This window comes from Anoplophora glabripennis, unplaced genomic scaffold (assembly GCF_000390285.2).
Source record: "Anoplophora glabripennis isolate ALB-LARVAE unplaced genomic scaffold, Agla_2.0 scaffold88, whole genome shotgun sequence".
NCBI lineage: Eukaryota > Metazoa > Arthropoda > Insecta > Coleoptera > Cerambycidae > Anoplophora > Anoplophora glabripennis.
The window spans coordinates 556,465-582,647 of record NW_019416799.1 but is presented as its reverse complement, the minus strand read 5'-3'; the positions used below and the strand labels follow the sequence as shown (position 1 = coordinate 582,647).

Below are 26,183 nucleotides of genomic sequence, written 5' to 3'. Positions count from 1 at the left end.
AAAAAGAAGTCACCCATAAAGTACAAAAATACTTAATGTAAAATAATTTAAAAATATAATACCTTAAATATACATGGTTACATGAGCATATCTTTACCTACGAAAAGTAATCGCTTAAATTATTTATGAACGTAAAAATATCTTTTGCGTTTGTAGCCTTCACGGACAGACGACATGATGTTGCATTCGTAATTTACAGTGTGATTAATAAAATTACTTAATATTTTGTACTAGTCTGAGAAGCACAAACTGTTGCTTTCAACGTTTTGGTAAGAATCTTACAACAAAATAAGTACAGCACAATATTTTCGAAAAATCCGCGCCTATAAGAAACCACTTTTAGTAGGTCAGCATACGAGTAGAAATTGTAACAGAAATTCAAATAGAAACGTAACGCACCAGTGTAATGTTAAATTCATTCGTCCTACCAACAGATGAAGAGATTCGCTGCGGTACATTTTGTTAACAATATTTCAGAAGTCACTACGAGAGCGTAGACATATATTTTATTTATATTTACTAAATTTCGGATTTAAATTGGAAATTTCGAGTTCAACGGACAAATTTCAAGTTCGCACTCAGAATTTCAAGCTCAAACTCGAAATTTCAAATTCAAATGCATTTCAAATTCAAACGTGAAATTTAATTCAAACTTGATATTTTGTTTTACAAGTTGAAATTTGGCAAATAAAAAAAACAATGTGTATTTGCTAAATTTCGAATTTAGATTAGAAATTTCGAGTTCACCAGAAAAAATTTCAAACTCAAACTCGAAACTTCAAATTCAAACATGAAATTTAAGTTCAAACTTGATATTTTGTTTTCAAGTTGTTTGGTAAATAAAAAAAAAACTATGTGTATTTACTAAATTTCGAATTCAAATTATAAATTTCGAGTTCAACAGACATATTTCAAGCTCAAACTCGAAATTTCAAATTCAAACATGAAATTTAAATTCAAACTTGATATTTTGTTTTTCAAGTTGAAATTTGGTAAATAAAAAAGCAATGTATTTACTAAATTTCAAATTTAAATTATAAATTTCGAGTTCAACAGACAAATTTCAAATTCAAACATGAAATTTAGGTTCAAACTTGATATTTTGTTTTCAAGTTGTTTGGTAAATAAAAAAAAAACAATGTATTTACTAAATTTCGAATTTAAATTATAAATTTCGAGTTCAACAGACATATTTCAAGCTCAAACTCAAAATTAAATTTCAAATTCAAACATGAAATTTAAATTCAAACTTGATATTTTGTTTTTCAAGTTGAAATTTGGTAAATGAAAAAAAAGCAATGTATTTACTCAAATTTAAATTATAAATTTCGAGTTCAACAGACAAATTTCAAATTCAAACATGAAATTTAAATTCAAACTTGATATTTTGTTTTTCAAGTTGAAATTTGGTAAATGAAAAAAAAGCAATGTATTTACTAAATTTCAAATTTAAACTAAATTTCGAGTTCAACAGATAAATTTCAAGCTCAAACTCGAAATTTCAAATTCAAACATGAAATTTAAGTTCAAACTTGATATTTTGTTATCAAGTTGTTTGGTAAATAAAAAAAACAATGTGTATTTACTAAATTTCGAATTTAAATTATAAATTTCGAGTTCAACAGACATATTTCAAGCTCAAACTCGAAATTTCAAATTCAAACATGAAATTTAAGTTCAAACTTGATTTTTTTTTTCAAGTTGTAATATGGTAAATAAAAAAAAACAATGTGTATTCACTAAATTTCAAATTTAAATTATAAATTTCAAGTTCAACAGATAAATTTCAAGCTCAAACTCGAAATTTCAAATTCAAACATGAAATTTAAGTTCAAACTTGATTTTTTTTTCAAGTTGAAATTTTGTAAATAAAAAAAATTACGAATGTCTGGCCTTTCTACATATTTGTTTATTTCAAATTCAAATTCCAAAATTTTAAGTTGAAATTTGTTATTTCGTGTTTCATAGTTTAAACTTGAAATTTCAAGTTTCAATTCGTTATAACGCTTTAGAGAAAATGCCTCTGTGCTTCTTAAGTGTGATTTCCTATAGCCTGCATGCTTATTGCTATTAAATAAAATTAAAAAAGTCGTGACAGCTCCATCTGTTATTACTAATATTTATACAATGTACAAATAAATTTTTTTATGCTATATACATGGTCTCGTGTTAAAAAAATATTATCTAGAGGTGTCAATATTTCAACAATACTTTAATCCGAAGCAATTTATACAAGTTGCCAACAATTCTACAAAACAATGCATTTATAAAGGTGTATGTATAATTATATTTTCATAATAAATGTATATCTATGATATATTAAATAAAGGGCAATAAATCACTCAACGGATTTGGTAAGAAATGCAGTTTAGAGAAACATAAATAAGTGTTAACTTGTTATTAATATTACATAATTAAAAAAAATTATTGGATAAAATTCGGATGATATATTTCTTATACTTTTAGGGGAAAAATATACGAGAATTTAGATCATCCTGTAATATTTATAATAGGCACTTCGAACAATTGTCAGAACATTTAATCATGATTTATTAGCGGTACCTTTCGGCGTTATTAGTAGGGCGGGGCTCGAAGGTCTCGACTTCCTGGTTACAGTTTGCGGGATAACGGTAAGGGATTTGGGTATTTTAGGTAACAGCAGTGACGACGGTTTCTCGTTCAATTTGGACTCTAATTTTTCGACTTGTTTGTCGAGTTTCTCGAGAATATTCTCACCGTCATTGCCGTTATCACTCTGAGGCGTGACTATTTCACCTTTGGCGGAATTAGCGCCCGTTGGAGTTTTCGAAATTATCAAGCCTTTCCTAGGCGTGATGGATTTCAAAACGGAATTGTGGGTTACGAGGATCGGCTTCGCGTGCTGCGCTTCCTGCAGCCGTTTCTGCTTCATCTCGAAGCTCCTCTTTATGGCGCACATCTTCTTGTAGTCTTCTAGCGTGATATGATATGGTTTGCCCCCCGATATTACCTAAAAAGTTTGTGATGCTAGAGAATTACCGAAAATGTCAAAATCACCAAAATTAAAATTGTTTGCTTTTGAAAATGACTAAAATAGAGTATAGAAAACACCGCAAAAATAATTCGGGGAAAACGCTCCCTTCTAGCAGCAAGCACAGTTGAGTTGTGGATACACCGAGTGATAGCTCCAGTGAATAAAAGCAATCATAAAATATTTTAACATCTTTTTTTAGGCAAGCATGGACTTTTCCAAATTAAAAATTAGTTTTTTGTTCTTCTTACTTCTAAGTTTTTGAAAAGATGTTATTTGAATTTTTTTCAATTCTATGCTTCAGCAATCAATATATTTGGTATCATTTTTTTTAATTGTCGCACGACTGCCACCCATAGAGGGCGAAAACAATGTTTTAATTGTCAGTGTTGCAAGAAACAACTACTCCGAGGGCATTGAATTATGTCGTGACGATACGACAAAAAACAGCTGGATCGTTCGTTGGTTGTCTCACCTATGATACACTGATGAGGACTAATAAGTCCGAAACCGGTCTGTGCCTGGTGGGCAGTGGTGGGTCAAACTGACGAACGATCCTAGCTGTTGCACTAGGTGTTGCAAGTATAATTCAATGCCAGTAGGGGCATATAGTCCTCGAGTAGTTGTTTCTCGCAACACTGACAATTAAAACATTGTCTTCGCCCTCTATGGGTGGTAGTCATGCAACAAGTACCTGCAATATAGCAGGTCGCTTCCTACTGTAACAATTTGAATGGCACAGTTGGAGCCATTTGCGCTCCCGCATACAATATTTGGTATCGTTTTATCCTTTAGGCCAATTCTATGAAAACACATCAAAAGTTTCTGGTCGCATTCGGCAGTCAGTTACCGGTTTTAAAATAAGTGTCGCTAATAATTTATTACCAACAGAACTTAACTTTCGGCTTACCTGTACTAGTCCCGCTTTCCTTTCCTGCTTCTTGGTGGGATCGATCGGGATCAAGTTGGGCCTCCAGTTTTTCGTTATGGGAAACTTGATTTTCTGCGACTGCGGCACCTTCACCAGGGGAGCTATGGGCCGGGTGGTGCCCGGATGTAAAGAGATCAGCCCCGGAGGAGCCCCCACCATTTTCGGCCTGACCTGCTGAAGGACCGCCCCTGCCGGTATTAAAGGCGGGCTGTTCAGCTGAGACAACGTCAACGGCGTGTTTTTCGCTACGTTGTTCGTTATAGAAGTGACGGACACGGCGGAATTGTTGCCCAAGGACGTGACGCTGCTGTGCGTTGACGTGCTGGTGTTCAAACTCAACGATACGTTCGCGCTGGTGATTATCCCGCTGCTGCTCTTCTGCATCTTGTTGAAAGGTATCATGCTGATGGGCTGGATGTTGCCCGCGCTCGTCGGGATGTTGTCGTACGCTCTCAGTCGATTGTGAACGGACTCGCTATAGTTTATGGAGTGGTGACTAGCGGTGGGCGACAGAATTAGGTCCCCGTTCCTAAAATATTTCTCCAAGAGGATCAGGTGCCGCATAAAGCTGCTTTGGTTGCCGTAGGGTTTCTGCAGTTCCTGCCACAGTCTTTTGGTTTCTCCGTCGTACTGGATGGTCGAACAGCACTTCTCCCACCCTTCCGGGGTGCGATCTTTCACGTTGCTGAAGTCGACGTGGGCGCTGAGCGGTAAGTCTTCCTCGCCGGGGAACAGTTGGCGGACTGAAATCGACGGATTGGATCCTAATTTTTGCACCACCACGTCGCTACTCTTGCACTTGTCACTGTTCACTTTTATTACTTTTGAGATTTCTACAGCCTCTTTAATCTGCAAAAGTAAAAACACGTATTAACAATTATCAAACAAATACCAAAAATATTTAAAAAAATGTATATATTACTTACAGATTCTATTCTTGGTATCTTTTTTATCACAACGGGAGCCTTCCTGGGCGGCTCCTTCTTAGATTCCGTATCGCTGCCACAGTCCATCGCGATAGCCGGTATAAGAGTGGTGTAATCCACGCTATTATACTCGTCACTTGGAGATTCTGAACGGGACTGTGGCTGACTGCTGGTGTCAGTCGAAGGCACTCTTTCTTGGATTTTTTCAGGAAAATCGCTTGCGTCTTGACTATCGTTCTGACTAGCCGAATCGTTAGCGGTGGAGTTCTTCCCAAGCTTCTTGGTTTTCTTTTTCAATTGGTCTATTCTATCCGTTTTGCTCGGCACTGATATGGGCTCTTCCGCAGCGGCTTCGTCCATCGGGACTATGTCATTGAAATGTAGAAGCCTGAAAAAATTAGGTCATAAAGTAACGTCTGGCGCCCAACGTGGGGCACGTCTGGCGCCCAACGTGGGGCACTTCTCACCTTCGCTTATATTCCTTGAAGAAGTTTGTGCTGTTCTCGGGCCTCTCCTCGGGATCCTTCAATATTATAGAAGCGAAACATTTGCACAGCTTACAAACAACAGGTTTATCAGTCAACATGAGCGGAATCCCTTCGTCCTTTAAGGCGTTATTCAAATCGCCCGTCTCGGGACCTAGGTAATGGATATGGTTCCTTGCCAGTCTTCTCTTGCACATGGCGCAAATCATCAAATGCTCCAAGGCGGAATAATGCTCGTCGCATATCGGAATCGAATGCAAACCGGGATTGTCCAGATCTATATTAATCTACAAGGGAGTTTCTCGTTACCAGAGCGAAAATTATCGGAAACAAAGCACTTACCACTTGACAGATGCTCTTTCTCATCTTAATGATCCATTTCCTACGCAGAATGTTCGAGGATACCTTGTTGCACCCTAAAACGTGGCAGTGGTTCTGTCTCGGACCGGGCGCTACTAGCGAGTTCCGCTTTAAAGACTTATTAGTGTACGAGGGAGTATTTGACTTCCTGTCTACATGTCTGTAACAGGCGTCGCATAGGCAGGAGTCCCTCGTGAGATGCTTTTCGGCTGGAAATAAGAATCGGTACAGAAACCGACGGACGGTAGAGCAGGGAAATACACTTACTGGCTAGTATTTTGTTCTGCCGTTCGACGCTCTTCATCTGAGCGATATGACAGGGCGTGTCGAATAAGCCGAATTTGCCGAAACAATAGGAGCATTCATCCTTGCAGAGCCTGCCCGGATGGATACTGAAGGAGCTGGCTTTTTCCGGAATGACTAAAGCTTTTATGGAGCCGTCCTGGGCGGGAGCTTCTCCGTCGGACGTGTGTTCGCTACTGCCATCTGTGAAGAGGGTGGTGTTATTAGTAATATTACATTTTTTGAAGAAAATGAGAGTATAATGCTGATCATACAGAATAATTAAAAAAAATTAATAAATCTCATTTTTGAACTTGGAAAAAAAAATAAAAATAATTGATTCAAGAAATACTTCAAAATAAGATGTAGATGGTAGAAACTAAGAACAAAATCTACTCTCTACAGGGTGTAACTGTTTGTATGGGTCAGTTTTTTTTTTACAGATAATACCGTTTCTCAGAATACTACTCTGATATTTTTTTAAATTGAATAAATTGTCGAGTTAAAATTCGTTTTTTAAACAGCACAAGCGCAAACAAACTCTTAATAAATGAAACCCAAGTGAATTCCCCAGCAAAGCTGTTAACAATTTTTTTTAAACAATAAAAACTGCAAAAAATTACACTTGTTTGTTTTTCTTATATCTCGAAAAATAATGATGGAATCGTATTTCCCTTAATAGGACTTTTGTAGAGAATAAAAAAACCTATAAAATGGTTTTTTGTGCAACCCGATTGGTTCAGTTTTTTCAGAGAAAATCCGGAAAAATCTCTAAAATAGACCTTTTTTCAAAAATTCATAACTCGGTCAAATTTGAAGCTGGAAAAACAATCTTGCGGAAAATGACAGATAATAATATATGGTTTCTGCCCAATGTATAGTTTTTGTACAATTGCATTATAAACAAAGTAGGGTCTTTTTTTGCACAGCGCACAGTGAGAAATATTGGAAAAAATTCGAGCCACGTGTCAAAACTAATCAAATAGTACTGATTCCTTTTTATTCTTTCCGAAATTATCTGTTCCGGTAAGGTAATTGGAATATATGCCTAGAATTTTTTCCAAATGGTCAAGTAATCTCTAACCTCAAACTTTTGACATATTCGGTATCTAAAAATGAAAAAAAAAGGAAAATTACTGTACTAAAGACTGCCAAACAAAAAAAATCATGAACATTAAACATATTAATGTTTTTACGAATTAAAGATTATTATTATTATTATTATTATTATTATTATTATTCCTAAATCATGAATCTAGACCCAAAACATAACCTCAAATTTATAAATCTTAACCTAAAACTAACATACTCAAGATGTGAGTATAAATCCATAAAAATGGTACTTTTGAGTGTGCAACCAATATTTTTGCATAACTTTAACTCTAATTCATAGGAAGCTGACCAGGAAACCTGAAAACCTAACCTCAAATCCAAAATAATGAAGTTAAAAATCCACAGAAACAATATATTTTTTCAACAAAGATATCATTGCTTCAAAAAGACATTCTGCAATATATGTTTTCCTGTGCATACCTAAAATTTAAATCCATAAAACGTAACCTTAACGAACTAGAACCTAACCTCAAAAGGTTTAAAATTTAAGCTAAAAATAAAAAAAGCAAACCAATCCATTTTACGAAAAAAAAATTCTTGAACCAAAATTTTGCAACTGTGTGCCTAACCTTTAAAAATGTATTATTTCTGTGGATTTTTAATTTAATTATTTTGGATTTGAGGTTAGGTTTTCAGGTTTCCTGGTCAGCTTCCTATGAATTTGAGTTAAAGTTATGCAAAAATATTGGTTGCACACTCAAAAGTACCACTTTTATGGATTTATACTCACAGGTTTAGAAGAAATTGAGTATGTTTGTTTTAGGTTAAGATTTATAAATTTGAGGTTATGTTTTGGGTCTAAATTCATGATTTAGGAATATGTTTAATGTTTATGATTTTGTTTTGTTTGGCAGCCTTTAGTACATAATTTTCCCTTTTTTTCATTTTTAGACCGAATATGTCAAACTTTGTATGATCGAGTTTGAGGCTAGAGATTATTCAGCCATTTTGAAAAAATCCTAGGCATATATTCCAATTACCTCACCCAAACTTTATAGTACAACTAATTTCGGAAAGAATAAAAAAAATCAGTACTATTTGATTAGCTTAGACGCGTGGCTCGAATTTTTTCCAATATTTCCTGCGCTGTGCAAAAAAGACCGTAATTTGTTTATAATGCAATTGTGCAAAAACTATGCATCGGACAGAAACTATCTTGCGTACGATTAAACTACATATTATTATCTCTCATTTTCCGCAAGATTGTTTTTCCAGCTTCAAATTTGACAAGTTATGAATTTTTGAAAAAAAAAAGGTATATTTTTAGAGGTTTTTCCAGATTTTCTCTGTAAAAAATGAACCGATCGGGCCGCACAAAAAAACATTTTAAAAGTTTTATTATTCTCTACAAAAGTCCTATTGAGAGTAAGACAGTTCCGTCATCATTTTTCAAAATATTATAAAAAAAAAGGTAATACATGAAATTTGCTGTAATATTTAAGTGTAAAAACATACTCTTTTTCCGCTCTATTGGTTGGCCTAACATTTGAAATATTTTTTAAAATTATTTCAAGTTTTTAATAGAAAAACACTTGTTTTAATTTTTTTAAAGCACTGTGTTTAGTTCGTGAATCTGTGTCGACGATTTTCAACACCGACCAAGTTTACGAAACAAGACATCAATTTTCATGTCAGAATTTGAGATGTTCCTAAAGATCAAAGGTAAGTCCCGGAAAAATATAATCCCCATTCAACATTACACCCTGTTTTGCTAATTACATAAAAATTATTCAAAAATAATTCCAAAGAAAATATAATTATTTCGATTTCAATTAAACTTTAACTACAGGATCCGAGAGTTAACATGGTAATTAGAGTTAGAATACCGCTTACAATTTCGAGGCAAACTGTGCGTTATTAGTAATAAAATATGTCCATAAAATTACAGTACTTGAATGAGGCGTGAAGGAAACCACAAAACCCAACCACGAACAGCAAAAGTAGGGTGTAGTACGATTAAAAAAGAAAAAAGTGCAATAAACGGTAGAGAAGGGGAAGAGATAAGCCCATAACCATGTAATTACCCATGTTAGATCTGTTAGAATAGTGTGATTTTCTGTGCGCACCAGCTGTGTCCGAGGACTGGCTCCCCTGTTTCCATGCGGCGGAGGTACCCTGAAACACACAAAAACAAAATGAAAACAGCCTACAAACAATTGCCATTACTCACCTCTTTCATAATTTCGTAATTCTCCTCGTTGGGAGCTTGTTCCACGACGGCGGAAGCCGCTTTCCCTTTGTTCTTCTGCAGGGTCATTTTAAAAGAATTCCGTCCCTTCTTCTTATCACGATTTATCTTGATCACAGTCTTTAAAGTTCCTGTATAACTATCACTTTTAGAAGCGGGTTTTTCCTTCGTCTTCTGTTTGGCCTCTTCAGCTGCCCTCAGACTCTGAAGACCCAACGCCTGCAAAGGTAGTTTTTAATATACTTATTTTTTTTTGCTGTGCTATAACCCATGGAATACCTTTAGTATGTTCTCCTTTTCCGCCAGTTCCTCTGCAGATTCTGCCATAGAGGGGCCGCTATTCTCTTCATCCTCCTTTGCAGCCTGTTCACTCAAGTCAGTCATGTTGGCAACACAGTTCTCCTCTAAAATTTGTTCCTCAGCTAATGGTTTCGTAGTAGGTTCAATCTCTTGATTTATTTCCCTAATTTTAAGAGCACTTTCACTCTCCGAGTCTTGTTCTAAATCCAAAGACAAGTTGGTAACAACTTCCGAATTAATTTCCTTAATTTCTTCACTTTTAGCATCTTCGGTGGGATCTAACACCTTCTCCGACTCTACCTCTTCGTTCTTTGTTAAATCCACGTTAGTGTCTTGTACTTCTTTATCATCTTTTGCGGTGGAATTCTCTTCGATAATCTCATGACATTCGTTTTCTGTTACAACAGAAACTTTCTCGCTGTTAAGGTGATGTTCAATCGGTTCCTCTACGAAATTGGAAATTTCTTCGGTTAGAACTTGCATTGTAAGTTCGGGCATTTCATCTGTTGAAAGCGCAGCAGCTTCATCATTTTTACTATTGGTTACGTCACTATTAAGCGCTAGTTGAGGGCTTTTCCCATAAAACTTTGATACCACAACAGATTCTGTTGTTAGGTCCGTTTTTCGCTCGGGTCTTTTCACCGTCTTTACGCAGTTTTCATCATTGAACGTTTGCTTCATTATGTCGAGTATTATAGACTTCTCCGGCACCTTAATGCTCGGATTTATCGAATATAAAGTGCTATCTTCCGATACTTCTTGTTTGATCTCCTTTTTATCGTTTAAATTTATGTCTACTGGATTTACGTTTAAGTTATTGCACAAATTGGAATTAGTATCTATTAGTCTTATATTTTCATTTGGTCCATTTGCGGCAGTTTCTGAAGAGGCAGTCCGTTTTATCAAAGCGGGAATCGCAACGTCACTCTCCGGAGCAAACACCTCCTTCGCGTTGACACATTTCATGTCGACGTCTTTCGAGTCGTTATTTTCGCCCCCGTGTAAAGAAGCCAAATCCGAGAAGCTGCTATCGGATTCGTAACCCGATAGTTTGGAAACGGACATCTCACTACCGCTTAAATCGGAGCACAGCCTTCTACGTTTCTTGTTTTCCGTGTCCAATCCTTCTAGCAGATTCATGTCTTTAAGTTTGCGTTGTTTGCCGTTCCGCAGCATCCTCGCGGGGGAGTCAGATCTGGTGGTGTAAGGGCTGGACCGCCGGCAAACCCCTTCGACGCTCTGCCTGACCTTTGCGTTCCTCTTGGGTCGGGGGCTGACGCTCCTGGGTAAGCTGTTGAACGGGGACAGTTGTGGGATGGGGACGTCCGAGGTTTCCATGGGGCCTATAGGGAATTTTTCTATGCTGTGCCGGCGTTTGGCTAGCGGGGACTTTTTCTTGGTCTTCCTTACGTTTAAATCTAGCGTGTCGATCACCTTCTCGTCGGAGAAGTCCAGTTTACTTAAGGTGTTTTCCAAATTTTCTTTTTTCAATATTTTCTTTTTTAATTGTTCTATCCTCTGCCTTTTTGTTAACTTTTTTGTTTTAATTGTTGTGTCGCTTTTACCAGATTCCGACATTGAATCCTCTACTTCCCTCTTTACGTCTTCACCTTTTATTAAATATGACAGGTCGTTCATCACGTCTTCTAAAGAATCGTTTTCGACTTTGGGCTTCTTAGAAGCTCTGGGTTTTCTAACTTGTTTTGGTAAAGTCGGTATTTCTGCGATTGAAATGTCCGTTACGTCACTCGATACTGAAATATTGTCATCATTCTCCACTTTAATCTTCTTCGGATCTAGTAAATCTACATTTTTCTTGATGGATTTCTTTGGCAATCGTTTTTTTGCTTGTTTCTTAGTCTCTATGTTTTCCTCGATAGGAAAAATGGGCTCCAGTACCGGGGGAGAATCGTCCTTCTCCTTTTTTATTGCAGTTTTCCTCTTCCTGGGTTCTTGCCTGATGACGCTGTTCATGATCTTCTCCTTCTGCTTCGCGGTTAACCGGAAGACCTTCGATATATTTTGATTCAGCTTCACCGCTTTTTTTGATTTTGCTTTCATCTTTATGGCTATAGAGGGTTTCTTCAGGATTTTCTTCGGCGGACTCTTTTTCGCTATTCTTTTGACGATGGACGTGTTCTTTACCTGCCTGCCGACACCCGGTTTCGAGACGCCTTCAGCATTGGGATCATTTTTGGTGGTGAGCCTTTCGGCGGGTACTATCTCCTTTGCTGATGTAGTGGATGCATTTTTTCTATTGAGCCTAGTTGCCATGACATTTGGATGGAGTGTTCAATATCTGAAAAATGAGACACCATATATCACTGAACATTAAAAAAAAATAATGTCTGAAATGCAACAAACTTTTCCCAAACAACGATAAATGGCCTGTTTGTTCTCCTGATTTTAGCTATATTTTTATATTTAAAAACAGTAAAAAAGTATATTATTTTATAATATAAATCAATAGTATGTATAACATCTTTACAAAACTTAAGTATTTTTAAAATATGTTCGACAGGTATATATCATACACTTTGTATATGACGTCCATTTTAAAACAATGTTTTTTTTTAATATACAAGTAAACACAATCAATGTACCTACCTAGTTCTCGGTAAGGCCGTAGCATTGTTCTTTCATTTAATAATTCTCTAAATTTCAATACAAAATGGCTTTTACTAATGTTCTGGAATGAAATTTTGACAGTAAACATACATCAAATTTTTTTAATAAAAATTTTGTATATATTTATATGAAAATAAAATAAAATAAAAACAGAAAATAAAACTTCTTCAGGAACATCCGTTGTAGAACTGAGTACTGATTAGTATGAAGGATTAATTTAGTCCTTTTTAATATTCAATCATTTTTTTCTTTATTTAGAAACGAAAATAAATTTTTGTACTTAATTTTAAAAAGGATTTACTAATTTACCACTTCCCGCTAGAACATTGTTCAAAAAAGTATTAATTTAAAACTTCTATCAGTGCAATCGTTATCATGAAATTAGCATCAAAATTTTTAATTACAAACATTACATTTTACGTTACATTAAAAACGTACATTTTACTGACATATGGAAAAAAATTCTACGCACTTGACTATTTCAACCGTACAGTGTTATTTTCTTTTTATTCTTCTTCAAATATGCTTGATTTTATGATCCTGATGCCATAATTTGATATATCTATATAGGAATTTTTAAAATCGAGTGAAAACCCAATTAAAAATGTTGTATCTGAGGTTGATGAAACAACGACGAAAATAATCACGTAGTTTCAAAATACTTTTCAACCTCAAACATGAATCCAAAAACATAACCCCAAACTCATCATACTTAACCTCAAAGTAATACACTGACTTTTCTAAATCTATGGGTATAATTCCTTGAAAACTATATTTTTGAGCTTATATTTCCTAACTCTAAAGCCATACCTACATCCATAAAAATCTAACCTCAAACCCTTCAAAATCTAACCCCAAACCTTTAACTCATTCAAATTCTAAACATTCGAACTAAAAATTCATAGAATGTATATGTTCCACACCAAAGAATAAAAGTCCTTGGAAACTATTTTCTGGAACTTATATTTTTTATTTTGAAGCGCATAACCTCTATTCTTAAATATCTAACCTGAAATCTGAGCTAGAAAGTCAACCGAAGTATATTTTCCAAACCACTATTCTGGAGCTAATATTTTGTATTTCTGAAGCCTCAAACCTATGCTATGTCTATAAAAACCTAATCTCAAGCCCTTGAAACTTATTCTCTAATCCGCAAAAAAGTGGATATTTAGAGATAGATAAAATTTCATTCAATAAATTATAAAAATTTCAACAATTTCAGCTAAAAACTCAAGACTTTTTGTTTTTTTTTTTAATTTCTGTTTTTTCTGCTTCTAATTTTTATTCAGTTACAAAAATTCATTTTATTTTTAAATACCGAATCTTTGGTGTTGAGGCCGATAGGTTCTCACGCGATTTAAAAAAATCCGGTATAGATATATCGCACCAGGATCATAAAATTAAGCATATTTGAATAAAAAAGAAATTACCACTGTATATATTTCATATTTCCCACTGTGCAACATGTAGAAAGCTATATTTCATTTATCGATTCTAAACATTTACACTAAAAAACGGCACCTAGGCAATATCAATAATATCAATATATCCTTTCAATTCAATTACTTATACATTTCAAAAACAACAATTTTAAAGCAAATCGATATACCTTCACATTTAACATACATTTACGTTTAAAGTATGTCAGTTCAACATATAATATTTATTACATTAGAAAATTGAAAGAATAATGTCTATTATTTATGCTTCTACTAGTTTACTTAAAATTTATTATGGTATTTGCTCTTAAATAGTTAAACTAACAATAACGGAACATCTTGCAGAAATTATTTCTATTTTGAACATCCATTAACGACCGCAAATATTATTTACTCAAATTCAGGAAACATAAGAAATAATAGTCGTTAGCTGTATTCCGTATGAATTCTACCACTCGTTGAAGTTCCCGTTGAAGTAATAGAGCGCAAATTACAGTCACCTTTTTGCATATATGGACGTACATATTTCGTAACAACGCACATTTCCTTTGTATCGTTTCCCTAGAACGTATTCAAATAGTAAGAAGAGAAGTTCATTTTTATTTATTTTTTAATATAAGTACCGATCAGTAAATGAGAAAGTCGTTTCCAATTCTTTGGCAAACGCCAAGTTAATTAATTAGAAGTGTATTTCTAATATAGGTACTTTCAGTAATAGTTAATGTTTGTTTGTTAATATTATTTATTTAAATTTTAATATATCTACAGGGTGAGCCAGTTTTAAGCGAAAGTACTTTAAATTTCGAATGAAAGGTACATCAAGGTGAAATATGGAACTTATTTTTTTTGAAAGCCGTAAGAAAACAATTCTAAGTTTATTTATAAATGTTCATTGATAGGGAAAATTGTAGTAAATTTTATTAAAGATGTTCGTGATTTCAACGACACTGTAGAAGAATAATGAAGCTCCAATATACAAAAAATAAAAAAATCATGATATAACTTTTCAAAATGAGATATACCCTTGAACATCCACGAATGATGACAAATCGCAAAGTTCTCAAAAGACGCAAAATTATCAGACCTCTATATTCAGATAAAAGCAAAATAAAACTTAAAACCAAAATTACAGCGAATAAAATACAATAAAATGAAATATTTATAACGTGAGCTCTAATCTTATCGCTTATTTGATAGTATTATAATCGTTATTCCCTTAATTTAGTTACATAATAATTTATTTAATTAAACTTTAGTTAGAAATGTTTCTACACTAATGTATAAGTATGCTGTATTGTGTAGAAGGGTAAATGTTAAAGAAGGTACCTATCGATTATTCAGTTACAATTTTCCGCAGCATAAGAATGAATCCAAGTCGACGCGCATTCACCAAAACTTTCAAATTCTCGGGCGGCGCATATAAAACTAAACACTTTGTATTTGAGGACCCGATACATAGACATATCAATAAACGATTTTGTGCATTACGCTAGCGATTTCTCTGTACGGATTTTTTAATAAATACAATATTTACTTACTTTTCTGTTTTCAGAAGAGTTGAATTTAATGCGTATGCAATATTAATTTGTCAATACTAGGTTAGCCGTGACCTTTCGAAACAAGTGATCGGCAATATTTTTCATTTTGTTTCGCAAGCGAGCGTTATTTTTCATCTGTTTCGACGTGGCAAACTCAAAATGTTGCACAATATTGCGATAAACGTAAATATTATCTTCAATTCACTAGAAAAACTAAAAACCACTGAAGCAGTTGTTTAAGTAGATATAAAATCGTAAGAATTTTGCATTTAGACATTGCAATTTTGAAAAATTTAAATAGTTCTCTCACAAATAGCAAGGAAAGCAAGTCTTTTAAAAAAAATCATGTTTAAATTACAATGGTTGTGAAATTACTGACCTTATAATGTTGGTGTTGAGTCCGTTAAGAACTTAACCCTTCTTAATGTGGCGTTGATGTCACTTAAGTTCTGAAAATAAAGTTTATATTGAACAATTTGGCCCAAGCAATATGGATTCTTAAGTTTAAAGTGATGTACAAATAGAGCTAAATCATCTATATGTAACGATCAATTACATAAAATCGAAATACGAGATGAAAACTGGTAAAAGAGAGATGTAAAATATATCTTCCAGTGGCCATGTCACAGTCCCGATTTGTTATCACGTTACCGTAACTTATTTGATTCTATAGAAAATGCATTATGTTTCCTCTATTAAGTAAAATCCGTTAATTCTCTTTCGTATTTGAGGAAAATGTTGTTATAATGTTGATCTTGTCTTTCATATTTTGTACTCTTGTACAAAAACGTGTCAATTGTTTGGTAGAAATCAAGCAAATCAACAAATTAAACTTGAAGTCGAATGAAAAATTACCAAAAAGTCCTATAGGGTTTCAATGTGTCATACTAATTAGAAAATTGGTTCTAATTTAAATCACTTCATTATATCAAAGAATCTTACGAAAAAGTTCCCTTGTTCCACGGAAAACATTAACCGCTTCTGAAAAAAACTCAAATTCTTCAATTCTTAATTAAATTAATCGATATTTTGGCAGATTTTAGTTAGCAGTTAAGTAACTGTACAAACCATAATTCTTTTTCAAATAGGTCAATTTTATCCTTGATTAATGATTACACATATGCAAAAATCGCTACCGAAATGTTTGCTTTTAAAAACAATGCATCTTATGACTATAATAAAAAAAATTTCTAAGGATTATGTTTGGGAACCTGCCGATTTAAAAACTACACATTATAATAAACCACCATGGTACTAACACATTCTTTAATACATGATAGTTAAATAATGTTTAAGTTAACGTAAATATTTACTTTGATTACGTCGTTACTGTATAATAATAAAAAAATCAATAAAAATCAGTGTTACAGTCTCGTCTTATTGTTAGTAGCTATTCAGAGTTCTAACAGCAACCAACAAAAGTTGTGTACCCGATTTAATTCACTTTGAAGTGAAAAATATGATTGTACAATTTACTCAAAGTCTTTCTTAACATTTGCTACACTGAGAGAACTGTTTGAAATCAGTTTTAAGTATGGAAATCAAAAACTTCCTTCGGCTACCAAATTTTTACATGTTATATTAAAATATGTCATCGTGTGGAGGGGGTAATTTAACTTGTAACAAACAAACTGTTTTCTCAGTGTGGAGCACAGTTTAATTCAATAAGGAAGTTTCAATGAAACTATTTAGAATTCTTAGATGTCATTAACCAAGAAATGTTCATCAACCATTTCTGTGTGCCCATAAAAATATCCATGAACTGCACATTTCATGTTTCATTATAGTTATGTATCCTTTAGGAAATGAACATTATTTTATAGCCCCGCTTTTGTTTTTATAAACTTTCTAATCAAACTTTTAGATATTTTCAAAGTCCTAGTTCAATCGATCTTGGCAAGAGACATTACATTACCCATAGGTCTAGGGCTTATGCAAATTATAAAATTATAGTAATCTTATCTAGTAATTACACTAAGTACATTGAATTCAAAACCATAGCAAATGCATTTCCAGGTAGAAACGTATAAAATATATTTAATTCCGAGAACATGGATACATTGAACTGAATATTAATATTTAAGAACACTTTTCCGAGTTAAAAATATAATAACTAGCGTCATAAATTTCTCCTTTTGATCTATTTATTGTAGACGCCACACCAATATTTCTTGCGCTCGCTAGAAAGATTAGGAAGTAAATGTTTAACCTTGAAAAATATAGGATTTAAGAAAATATTAAATATTAAAATTAAAATCGAGGTCAATATTAAAAGTTACCAATTATCTTAATAAAAAATTGCTCACGACCATACCGTGAGCTTTTGGCTTTCTTTTCATATTTCTTCAAATTGCACATAAAAACAAACAATATTTTGTTTTGTCTACATTTTAATTTTAAATCCTTGTTATTTTATTTAGTTCTTCCCTATACAAAACACTTAATTATTATATAACTTCTCAAAAGGTTGGATAACCTTTTAATCTCTAATTCTTAAAACAATATTCAGAAAATGTATTCTCTTAGCTTTCAAAAGTTTGAAAGATTTTTATTTTTTTCTTCAATTTGCGCCTGCGGACTTTCATTTCTAAGACAGAATTTACGGTTCGGTATCATCTATAGCGCAGAAACACGATTTTCTACCTGGTTATGTCATATCGCCATATGCTGACGCGTCCAGCTGCACCCCATTACGAGATTTTACAGTTTCAGTAACATTAACCTAAAAAAATGATTTCCGTGAGCCTGAAAAGCTCGAAAAACAAAGAAACCAGTTTATTTCAACATAATATATTTTTTTTTAAGTTTGGAATATTTTACAATGAACGAACATCACTAATATACCTACAATAAATGACTTACATACTACTAGGCATTGTTTTGTGTTGTTTTACGGTTAGTCAACGATCCTTGAAAGAGGTTTAAATGTTTCTATTTGTCTTCAGGATAAACCAGTCTTTGATATATTAAATTCAACCTTGTTATTGCCTCTCCCTTACCGATCTTTTCAAATTTGATTGATAATAAAGGAGCAACTGACAACATTTGCAGCAAAGCAACTGGTAGATCTTATAGGGCTTATTTCGCGAAAAACTACCTGATAAATTATACGAAAATAAATGTAATGTATAGTTTGCCACTGGAACAAATATACTTTACTTGAATGGGACAAAAGCTTCTTGATACTGCAATACGACTACCTTACGGGTAACAAACTGTAATTTATGATTTGGAACGGATATTTGTTAATTATTCTATTAATTAACTCACCAGTATTTGATTTGAGTGCACGTTGGGAAATTTTTTGTGTACACTGACGTGGAACATGGTACAGGATATGCTGTGAAATCAATTTTGAATTCAAGTATTTCGTAGAAATATGCAGTAAGTACCAACGTACAAATTCTTCCTAGTCCTATCCTAAAACTTGTTCTGTTTCCTACGATAGCAACTTGTCTAAAGTGAAATATGTAGTGACAACTACAGCTGAAGTAAATGTCACTAAAATTGACATAAACTGCGATATCTCTGTGTAAGTAGGCCATGGCTTTGTTACGCAGAAACAAACGAAATGTGTGCAAAAACTCAATTGGATTTAAAATTAGGGAACAATTTCTGTCAAAAAATTGGGGGCATTCTTCTGTTCAATATATGATCCTCCAAAAGTTGGAGCCAGTCAATTGTAGAAAAGGGTGAAGATATAGGCTTCAAAATATTTCGCAACGGTATGTAGTGCTAGAGGATTGGCTTAAGACTGGCGTTTTATATACAAGAAATCGCACATTTCTGGTATCGAAAAACATTATTTGACAAGATTTTTCAGAAAAAAAATAAATTTGTATGAATTAATACCTTTACAATATAGTAAAGAGTTTTTTACTATTTGGATCGATTTACCTCTACTCGAAAGTCGACGCTTACTGAGATACAAGTCTTTAAATCCACGAAACTACAATCAAAGGGTTATATCTCAGTAGGCGTCGACTTTTGAATGGAGGTCACTTGATCTGCATCGTAGTGTTTAAAAAAGGTGTAAACTTAACAAATCAAAATGCAATTCACTTTCCTTTAATTAAAATTATGCATTTCATAATATTCTTAGCGGTTTCTATGTTTCAGATAAAAAAATAAGTTATACATGTTTGAAAAACTGAAAACTGAAGCGCTACTGTCATATTTTTTTCAGAACTGTGGAAAAAGCTTACAGCAACTGTCGCTGCTGTGGCCGTCATCCCAAATGATTAAAAAAATAATTAGCAACAGTCAAAGGAACCATAAACATAAAATAAAATTAATTGACGCATTAATTGAAATTATTCCGGACACGATCATCCGAGTACAGCGTAAATTTGCTTAGAGAGCATTGTACTACCTAGGTCCGTAAGTATATTATCGAAATAGTCTAAATATAGCGGTAGAAGATTTACGTATCATATAACATCTGTATTCAAAATGCATCAGCTTGCATAACCATTAAGTGTTTCATTTGTAATTAATTCATTTGTTATTGACTATAACCAGTTCCTTAATTATTCTGAAGTTATAAAGTTCAAAATAGAGATATGCACTGCTATAATAGATCAATTGATTTATTTATGGAATACAGGGTAATGGTATTCCTGAAATTGCGGCAATGGAAACTTACGACATGGATTTCTGTAGCATTTTTCAGCTGGTTGGTACCTCGTCCATTTAGATTTCTTGGATTGTTCAGTCCCAACTCGAAATTTGATATAATTTGTTTCCTATGTAGAGATATTGACAATTTGTTTTTTCGAAAAAAAAACTAGCCAATCTTAAAAACAGCGAACTTTTAGTAGAACAAAATATCTGTTCAGTTTGAACACTACTTATCTTGGTAAGTATTATATCATTGTCTTACTAAAAGTACGATTTCTTGTCTACAAAACGCTAGCTTTCAGGAATACATCAGAGTATTTAGGGATAGTGATGCGAGCTTGAAAACGTTCTTATTCGTTTTCCAGAACATTAGCGAATGTGGGAGATTATTTTCTAGATACGGGAAAGATAATTTTCCAAAATTACAGAGAACTTTCTTCAAAATTCTAAAGAATATTCTGCACAAATTTTTAGTCCTTTTTGAGTTCATAATCAACATACATATTTTATTTTAAAGAAATACATTTGTTTTCAATATATTTCTGTAACATCACATACTGTTAAGTACCCAACAGAAAAAAAAAATCTTACAAACTCAATGTCACGTAATTTTAATACTCAAATCTGAAACCACAAAAATAATGAACAGAAAATATTTCTTTGACTAAAATTTTTGTCAATTTCTTGAAATAATTTAGAATATTATACCTGTTTCATTAATTACAATAGTTTGGTTAATGAAATGGTTCAAAGTTGACTGAAAATAGTCTTCATAGATATATTCAGTGTTTCAGAAAGACTCCCGTAAATACAGGGGGGTGACAGTACGAAAAAAAAATAAGAATTTTTTGTCTTATGAACTATATGTCTATCTCTTCTTGTTTTCGAGATACAGAGCGACAAAATAAATTTTTTTAAATAGAATTTTTACGAAAATTTCCAAACGGTGCGAAATATTTTTATGAAATTTGGTATTCTGGGGTTTTTAATGATGCCAAATACGCTGGTCTATTTTTTGCATATTTCATAGAGGGCGCTAGTTATGCCACATTCCTACCTATTACATTTTAAGTTCTAATTTTTTTAAGGTTAGGTTTTTACCATTCGGGCTCCAATTTTTACTGTACAATTTTATTTTCTAAAAATAATGTACTCTTGTTACAACTTCCTAATGTGGACGGTTTTCGAGAAAAAATGCTTTTAATTGAACTCTTACAATATTACAGTGTACAAAATAAGTGACTTTTCTCAAAGTAGGCTTATGTCAAAAACTTATTGATGGATGTCTCACATACAACGCATACATTCTTAGTAATATTTTAAACTCTAATTAATTTTATATCAAAAATTTAGTTACTGTAATTAGTCATTACTAAATACAGTCACTAAAAATCACTAACATTTTTTGATATAAAGTTAATTAGAGTTTAAAATATTACTGAGAATGTATGTGTTGTTTATGAGACATTCATCAATAAGTTTTGACATAAGCCTACTTTGAGAAAAGGCACTTATTTTATACATACACTGTAATATTGTAAGAGTTCAATTAAAAGCATTTTTTCTCGAAAACCGTCCACATTAGGAAGTTCTAACAAGAGTACATTATTTTTAGAAAATAAAATTGTACATTATAAATTTTAGCGCGAATGGTAAAAATCCTAACCTTAAAAAAATTAGAACTTAAAATGTAATAGGAATGTGGCATAACTAGCGCCCTCTATGAAATATCCAAAAAAATAATTAGACCAGCGTATTTGGCATCATTAAAAACCCCGGAATACCAAATTTCATAGAAATATTTCGCACCGTTTGGAAATGTTCATAAAAATTCTATTTAAAAATTTTTATTTTGTCTGTATCTCGAAAACAAGAGGAGACATACTATCACCCTCTGTATTTACGGGAGGTCTTTCTGAAACACCCTGTATATCTTTTGATTTTAGGATTGTTGTCTGGCTTATTTTCGATTTATCGTTCGTTCTTAGGAATATATCTCAAAAATAAATTCTCGAGAATTTTGCATTACGGATGAAACGCTCTTCAGTAAACAAATGTTTTGTTGTTAAAATAAGTCAGTTTTGTTGACAGGGTACGTCGTATCAACAACTCTAGAATAAGGATATAACTCCAGGGGTGAAGATTTGGGAAAAATTGGCAGAACATGCTCTGTTCTTTATTAACAGATAATTTTGAACTAATTATTAATAAAGATTGTATAAAAATAGTAGAGCTTGTAAATAAATAAAGTAGGAAGGACAAAAAAGTATTTGCTACAAAATATTTCAAAGAAAAAAAAACACCACGAAGAATTTGTCGAAATAATTTGAAAATCGGTAATACAGAATGAAAACAGAGATTATTCGAATATACAATAATTTGTAATGTGTTGCAGTGTAATAATGAAAAATTACCTATTTCTGGCATAATTTGTTTAACATTTATTCTTCCTTTCAGTGTGGTACAAATATAATTTACGTTTTATGTTCTGAAATAACAAATACAATTTTCTGTTCCACAACTTTCATGAAAACTCACTATTTATGAATTGTTACGTTTTAATTGTACAAATTGTTATATTTAACAATTAGTTTTGAAAGCTCGTACATCTATTTGGTCAAATAAAGTGATTAAAATTTAATTTCAGCAAGTAAAATTATTTATTAGCCGCCATATTTAAAATTCAATAGCAATACTTAACTTTAAAATTTTACAGTTTCATCGTGAGCGATTAGAGATATCTGAGAAAAATAACTTCAAGGGGTTTACCATCCTCTTGGGAAGTATCTCCTTAAGTATATTCATATAAAATTTTCCCTTATCTCTAGTCATAGAATACGTTGGTAAAACATAAGAACAATCATTTTCACAGCAAGCTCATAGGGTATAAGGTGTACATCTGGTTGCCTGACATCCCTTAGGATGAAATAAAGCAATTTTGTTTGTACCGAAAAATGTAATGAAGCTTCCCCAATTTTACACATAAGGAAATGTATTGAGTGAATTTTTTACAATTACTGATTTTTAAGTTCTTTAAGCAACAGATTAGTTTATCATTAAGGCCCAAACAGGATTTTCAATTTACCGAGTTTTTCGATAGCCAAGCCATTTTTCGAAAGTTACGCTAAAATAGGTTAATAAAATATACATATTATTTCATTTTGCTACAGATTGAAGTTCAGTGATAAAGTTTTTATACGTACTGCCAAACACCAATATGAAATTAGTTTCCAAAAAAAGCTCTATCATTAATATATCAATTCCCTTATCTGAACGAGTGTAGATAGAGATAGTTACTATTCTTTAGGTATATGTGTCAATTCATGATAATCAAAACGTCAATTTAATTATAGGCAATAGCGAAAATTCTGTAAAAACAGTTTAGACTGTCCTGCTCATACCATGAACTTATGATGTTTAACCGTATAATAAAGCATCTTATCTTAAGAATTGTGGCAGCAACACAGGACAAATCAGGACAGTCTTTGGGGGTGGTGAATATACAGGGGAATTCATGACATTTTTTTATTTACTTACCTGTGGGAATTTCCCCTGCAAAAACAGGATAACCTTTTAACATTTTTAGTTGCCTTCTAGATGTACTTCCTGAAAAAATAGGCTTAACTATCATCACTGAAAACCCCTGTAACTCAAGTTCATCTATTTACAATGGAGAATAATTTTTTTTAATAAAGATTTAAACTCAAGTTTCTGTTACAGCTTAAAAATCGCGGAAGCTTTGGCAATGCCTGTAGATGAAAAACGAGTCTATTAGTGACCCTGCTGATTACGACTAGTAAACAATAATGTCTGCATATAAATTATCTACATTATTTTAAACAGGATGTAATATTTTCGCAATTTTAGGCATGGAAACAGAACAATTATCAGTGTAGTAACTGGATGATGTTTCATATTCAGGCATTTCCAACGCCTTCTAGATTTTGAAACTAAATACAAACTTAAAAAATGTATTGCATTATAAATTGACGAAATTCGAGATATACATATTTAGGATTTTGGGAGACTGCAAAGCCAGATCATAGCTACTAATTCAGCTAGTACATCTGGAAGGCTATACTGTAACGTATTAAAAAGTTAAGAGGAATGTCCTGTTTTATGGTGGTCCACAGCAATATTTTTTTAATATTTTCAAAACACGTATTTTAATGTTTTGGAAGTAGAAGTACTGCATAAGTTTACATTTCAGTTTTTCCGAAAATTTTAAAACGTTGATACCAACAAACATAATAAATTTGTTTAGAAAAAGTGACAACTATTTCAATTCCGAAATACCTAGTTAAAGTTGATATGGAATGGAAAAAATACCGAGTTGTTCTACCATTTAACACTCGCAATAAATTCCTGCTCACAAATATTTAACTAGATACTCCTGTTTTATTTGCATCCGGTGTGAGAATGCCTACACGCTGTAAAATATGTAATGCATAAATAATTGTAAACTTATAACCTTTAGTAATATAAATTCAATAATTTCTTAACCCTATTCTGTGCGGTATTATATAATATTTCAGAGCAAGAACTGCATTGAACAATTATTACAGTTCGTGGGCCTGGCATAGCGTTACACCAGCGGAGTTATTTATTTTATGATCAGCGCCCCCTACTCAGGCAGGATGTGGCCCCCCTCTTAGTCCGGGGGCTCCTTTGCTACGGCCGGAGTGCCGTCACCTAGCCTAGCACAACCGCCTTTGCGAGGCCGAGACGTTCTATATGCCCGGTTTGTATAATGAAATGATACCGTACGCGAGCTCCAAGCAATTTGACAGCAACTCTCACGGAGAGATTTTGCTTACTTTTCACAATTATCTACAAATAAAACCACACTATCTACAACTATTGTACGGCCCTACGGCGTGCCGCACTTCTACAGCCTACTATTTGCATGCATCAACTTTTATCAACTTTAAAAAACGTGAAAAACCATAAACAAAGCTAATGACCTGTTAGACAATTTCCTCTTAAAAGAGAACTTCAAAACACACATTTCACCATAAGTTCCTCCTTTTCCGCGGGTTTTGCCGCATATTTAACACCGGCTTGGACGAACACAAACAAAAATCGAAGTATATTCACGGTTATCTTGACTTTTAGGGGTAAATAACTACAAAAACAAATGAAGGGTTTCTTACCTTACCCTGATTGTGTGTCACAACGCCACCTATGCTATATGCGTCGTCGCTGTTTCACCAAAAGCACGTATTCCATCAACGATAACGAGCCCCTCCGATCGCGTCCGAACACTAAACGATGCACATGTTTGTGATAGAACTGACTAATAAAATTATCTAAAATTGTAATAAATAAGCGAAATATAGTTAATTTTCAGGCAGATTTTATGAATTTCAGTATCAATATTATGGAATCGGAAAAAATGTTCGGTTTATAACCAGCGTGTACTCGAGTAAAATCGAAAAACTACTTCGAAAATGAGCACTGTGTGACGAAACTTTTAGAATTATTTTAACTTGTCATGTTGTTGATAGGGACGTGGTTCTTTCGCCAGGAATTTTTGAGCTAGTTCAAATTGTCGCCGCTAGTCGGCTTGGCACAACGCCGTCTTTTTTTATAATAATTAATTTTCCAGCCATCCAGCCTTATTTACAGCCTCAGTTCAAGGTCCGATGTTCTTCTTTATTATTGCTAGTACTTTATCACGAATTAATCGCGATGCATTTCAGAATTCTTGCCTTCCATGATGTTAAATATACCTACATAAATATTATTTACAGATATGAGGTACATAATGCGGTGGTGGGGCGTATTATTCATTGAAATTAGGAATGTTACGTGGCGTAAGAAAATGACGTACTATCCACCTTTGCAGTTGCTGGCTGCTAGAAAGTTTTTGGTTCAGAAACTTCTTGTACAAAACCGAAGGAAATAAAAGATTTTCGTTGTATAGGCTGTATTTTTATTCTGAAATCGGTGTTTTGATTGTAAAATAATTACGTACCTAACACAAGAGTCTTTTCATATAGATTTTAGAAAGTAAAATTATTAATAAACGTCATGACACGGTTTGTAGCATCCCGGGAGCTGTGCAACTCGCACTGAATACAAAATGAACGTGTCGATCGTCATCCTCTATTTAGTAACAAATATTTATTTAGTCTTTCGTCCTTTCACTATCCTAGAATCATGTTCTATCAGAAAAGGTTCACATTTTTACATATTTACCCACATTTTGTAAAAGTTTCATAAAAGAACAGTTGTCACTGATATTGTATAGGTACCTTACCTATTTATTTCATTTTGTAGCTGTGATTAAGTAGTAGGTTTTTACTATAGATACCCATTTCTAAAAATACACATACCCTTCGAGATATGCCGGTTTTAAAA

The 26,183-nt window shown here is 33.1% G+C and overlaps 1 protein-coding gene across 8 annotated transcripts; it reads right to left on the bottom strand.

Moving 5' to 3' along the window:
* Positions 1-1,869: 1,869 nt before the first annotated feature.
* Positions 1,870-25,295, bottom strand: LOC108912008. Of its 8 annotated transcripts, XM_018717118.1 has the most exons (12): positions 24,974-24,998; positions 23,358-23,426; positions 15,580-15,649; positions 9,575-11,894; positions 9,278-9,514; positions 9,132-9,222; positions 5,980-6,198; positions 5,695-5,921; positions 5,335-5,639; positions 4,868-5,255; positions 3,921-4,790; positions 1,870-2,989 (listed from the first exon to the last, which is right to left on the bottom strand). In XM_018717118.1, the coding sequence occupies exons 4-12, from the start codon at positions 11,867-11,869 to the stop codon at positions 2,543-2,545; spliced, it is 5,079 nt and encodes a 1,692-aa protein (XP_018572634.1). In that variant the 5' UTR covers positions 11,870-11,894; positions 15,580-15,649; positions 23,358-23,426; positions 24,974-24,998; the 3' UTR covers positions 1,870-2,542. The 8 variants fall into 8 exon arrangements, with proteins under 8 accessions (XP_018572634.1, XP_018572631.1, XP_018572639.1 ...); XM_018717115.1 differs by lacking the exon at positions 23,358-23,426 and having other exon boundaries at positions 24,974-25,295; XM_018717123.1 differs by lacking the exon at positions 23,358-23,426 and having other exon boundaries at positions 9,174-9,222; positions 24,974-25,295.
* Between the last annotated feature and the right edge of the window lie 888 nt (positions 25,296-26,183).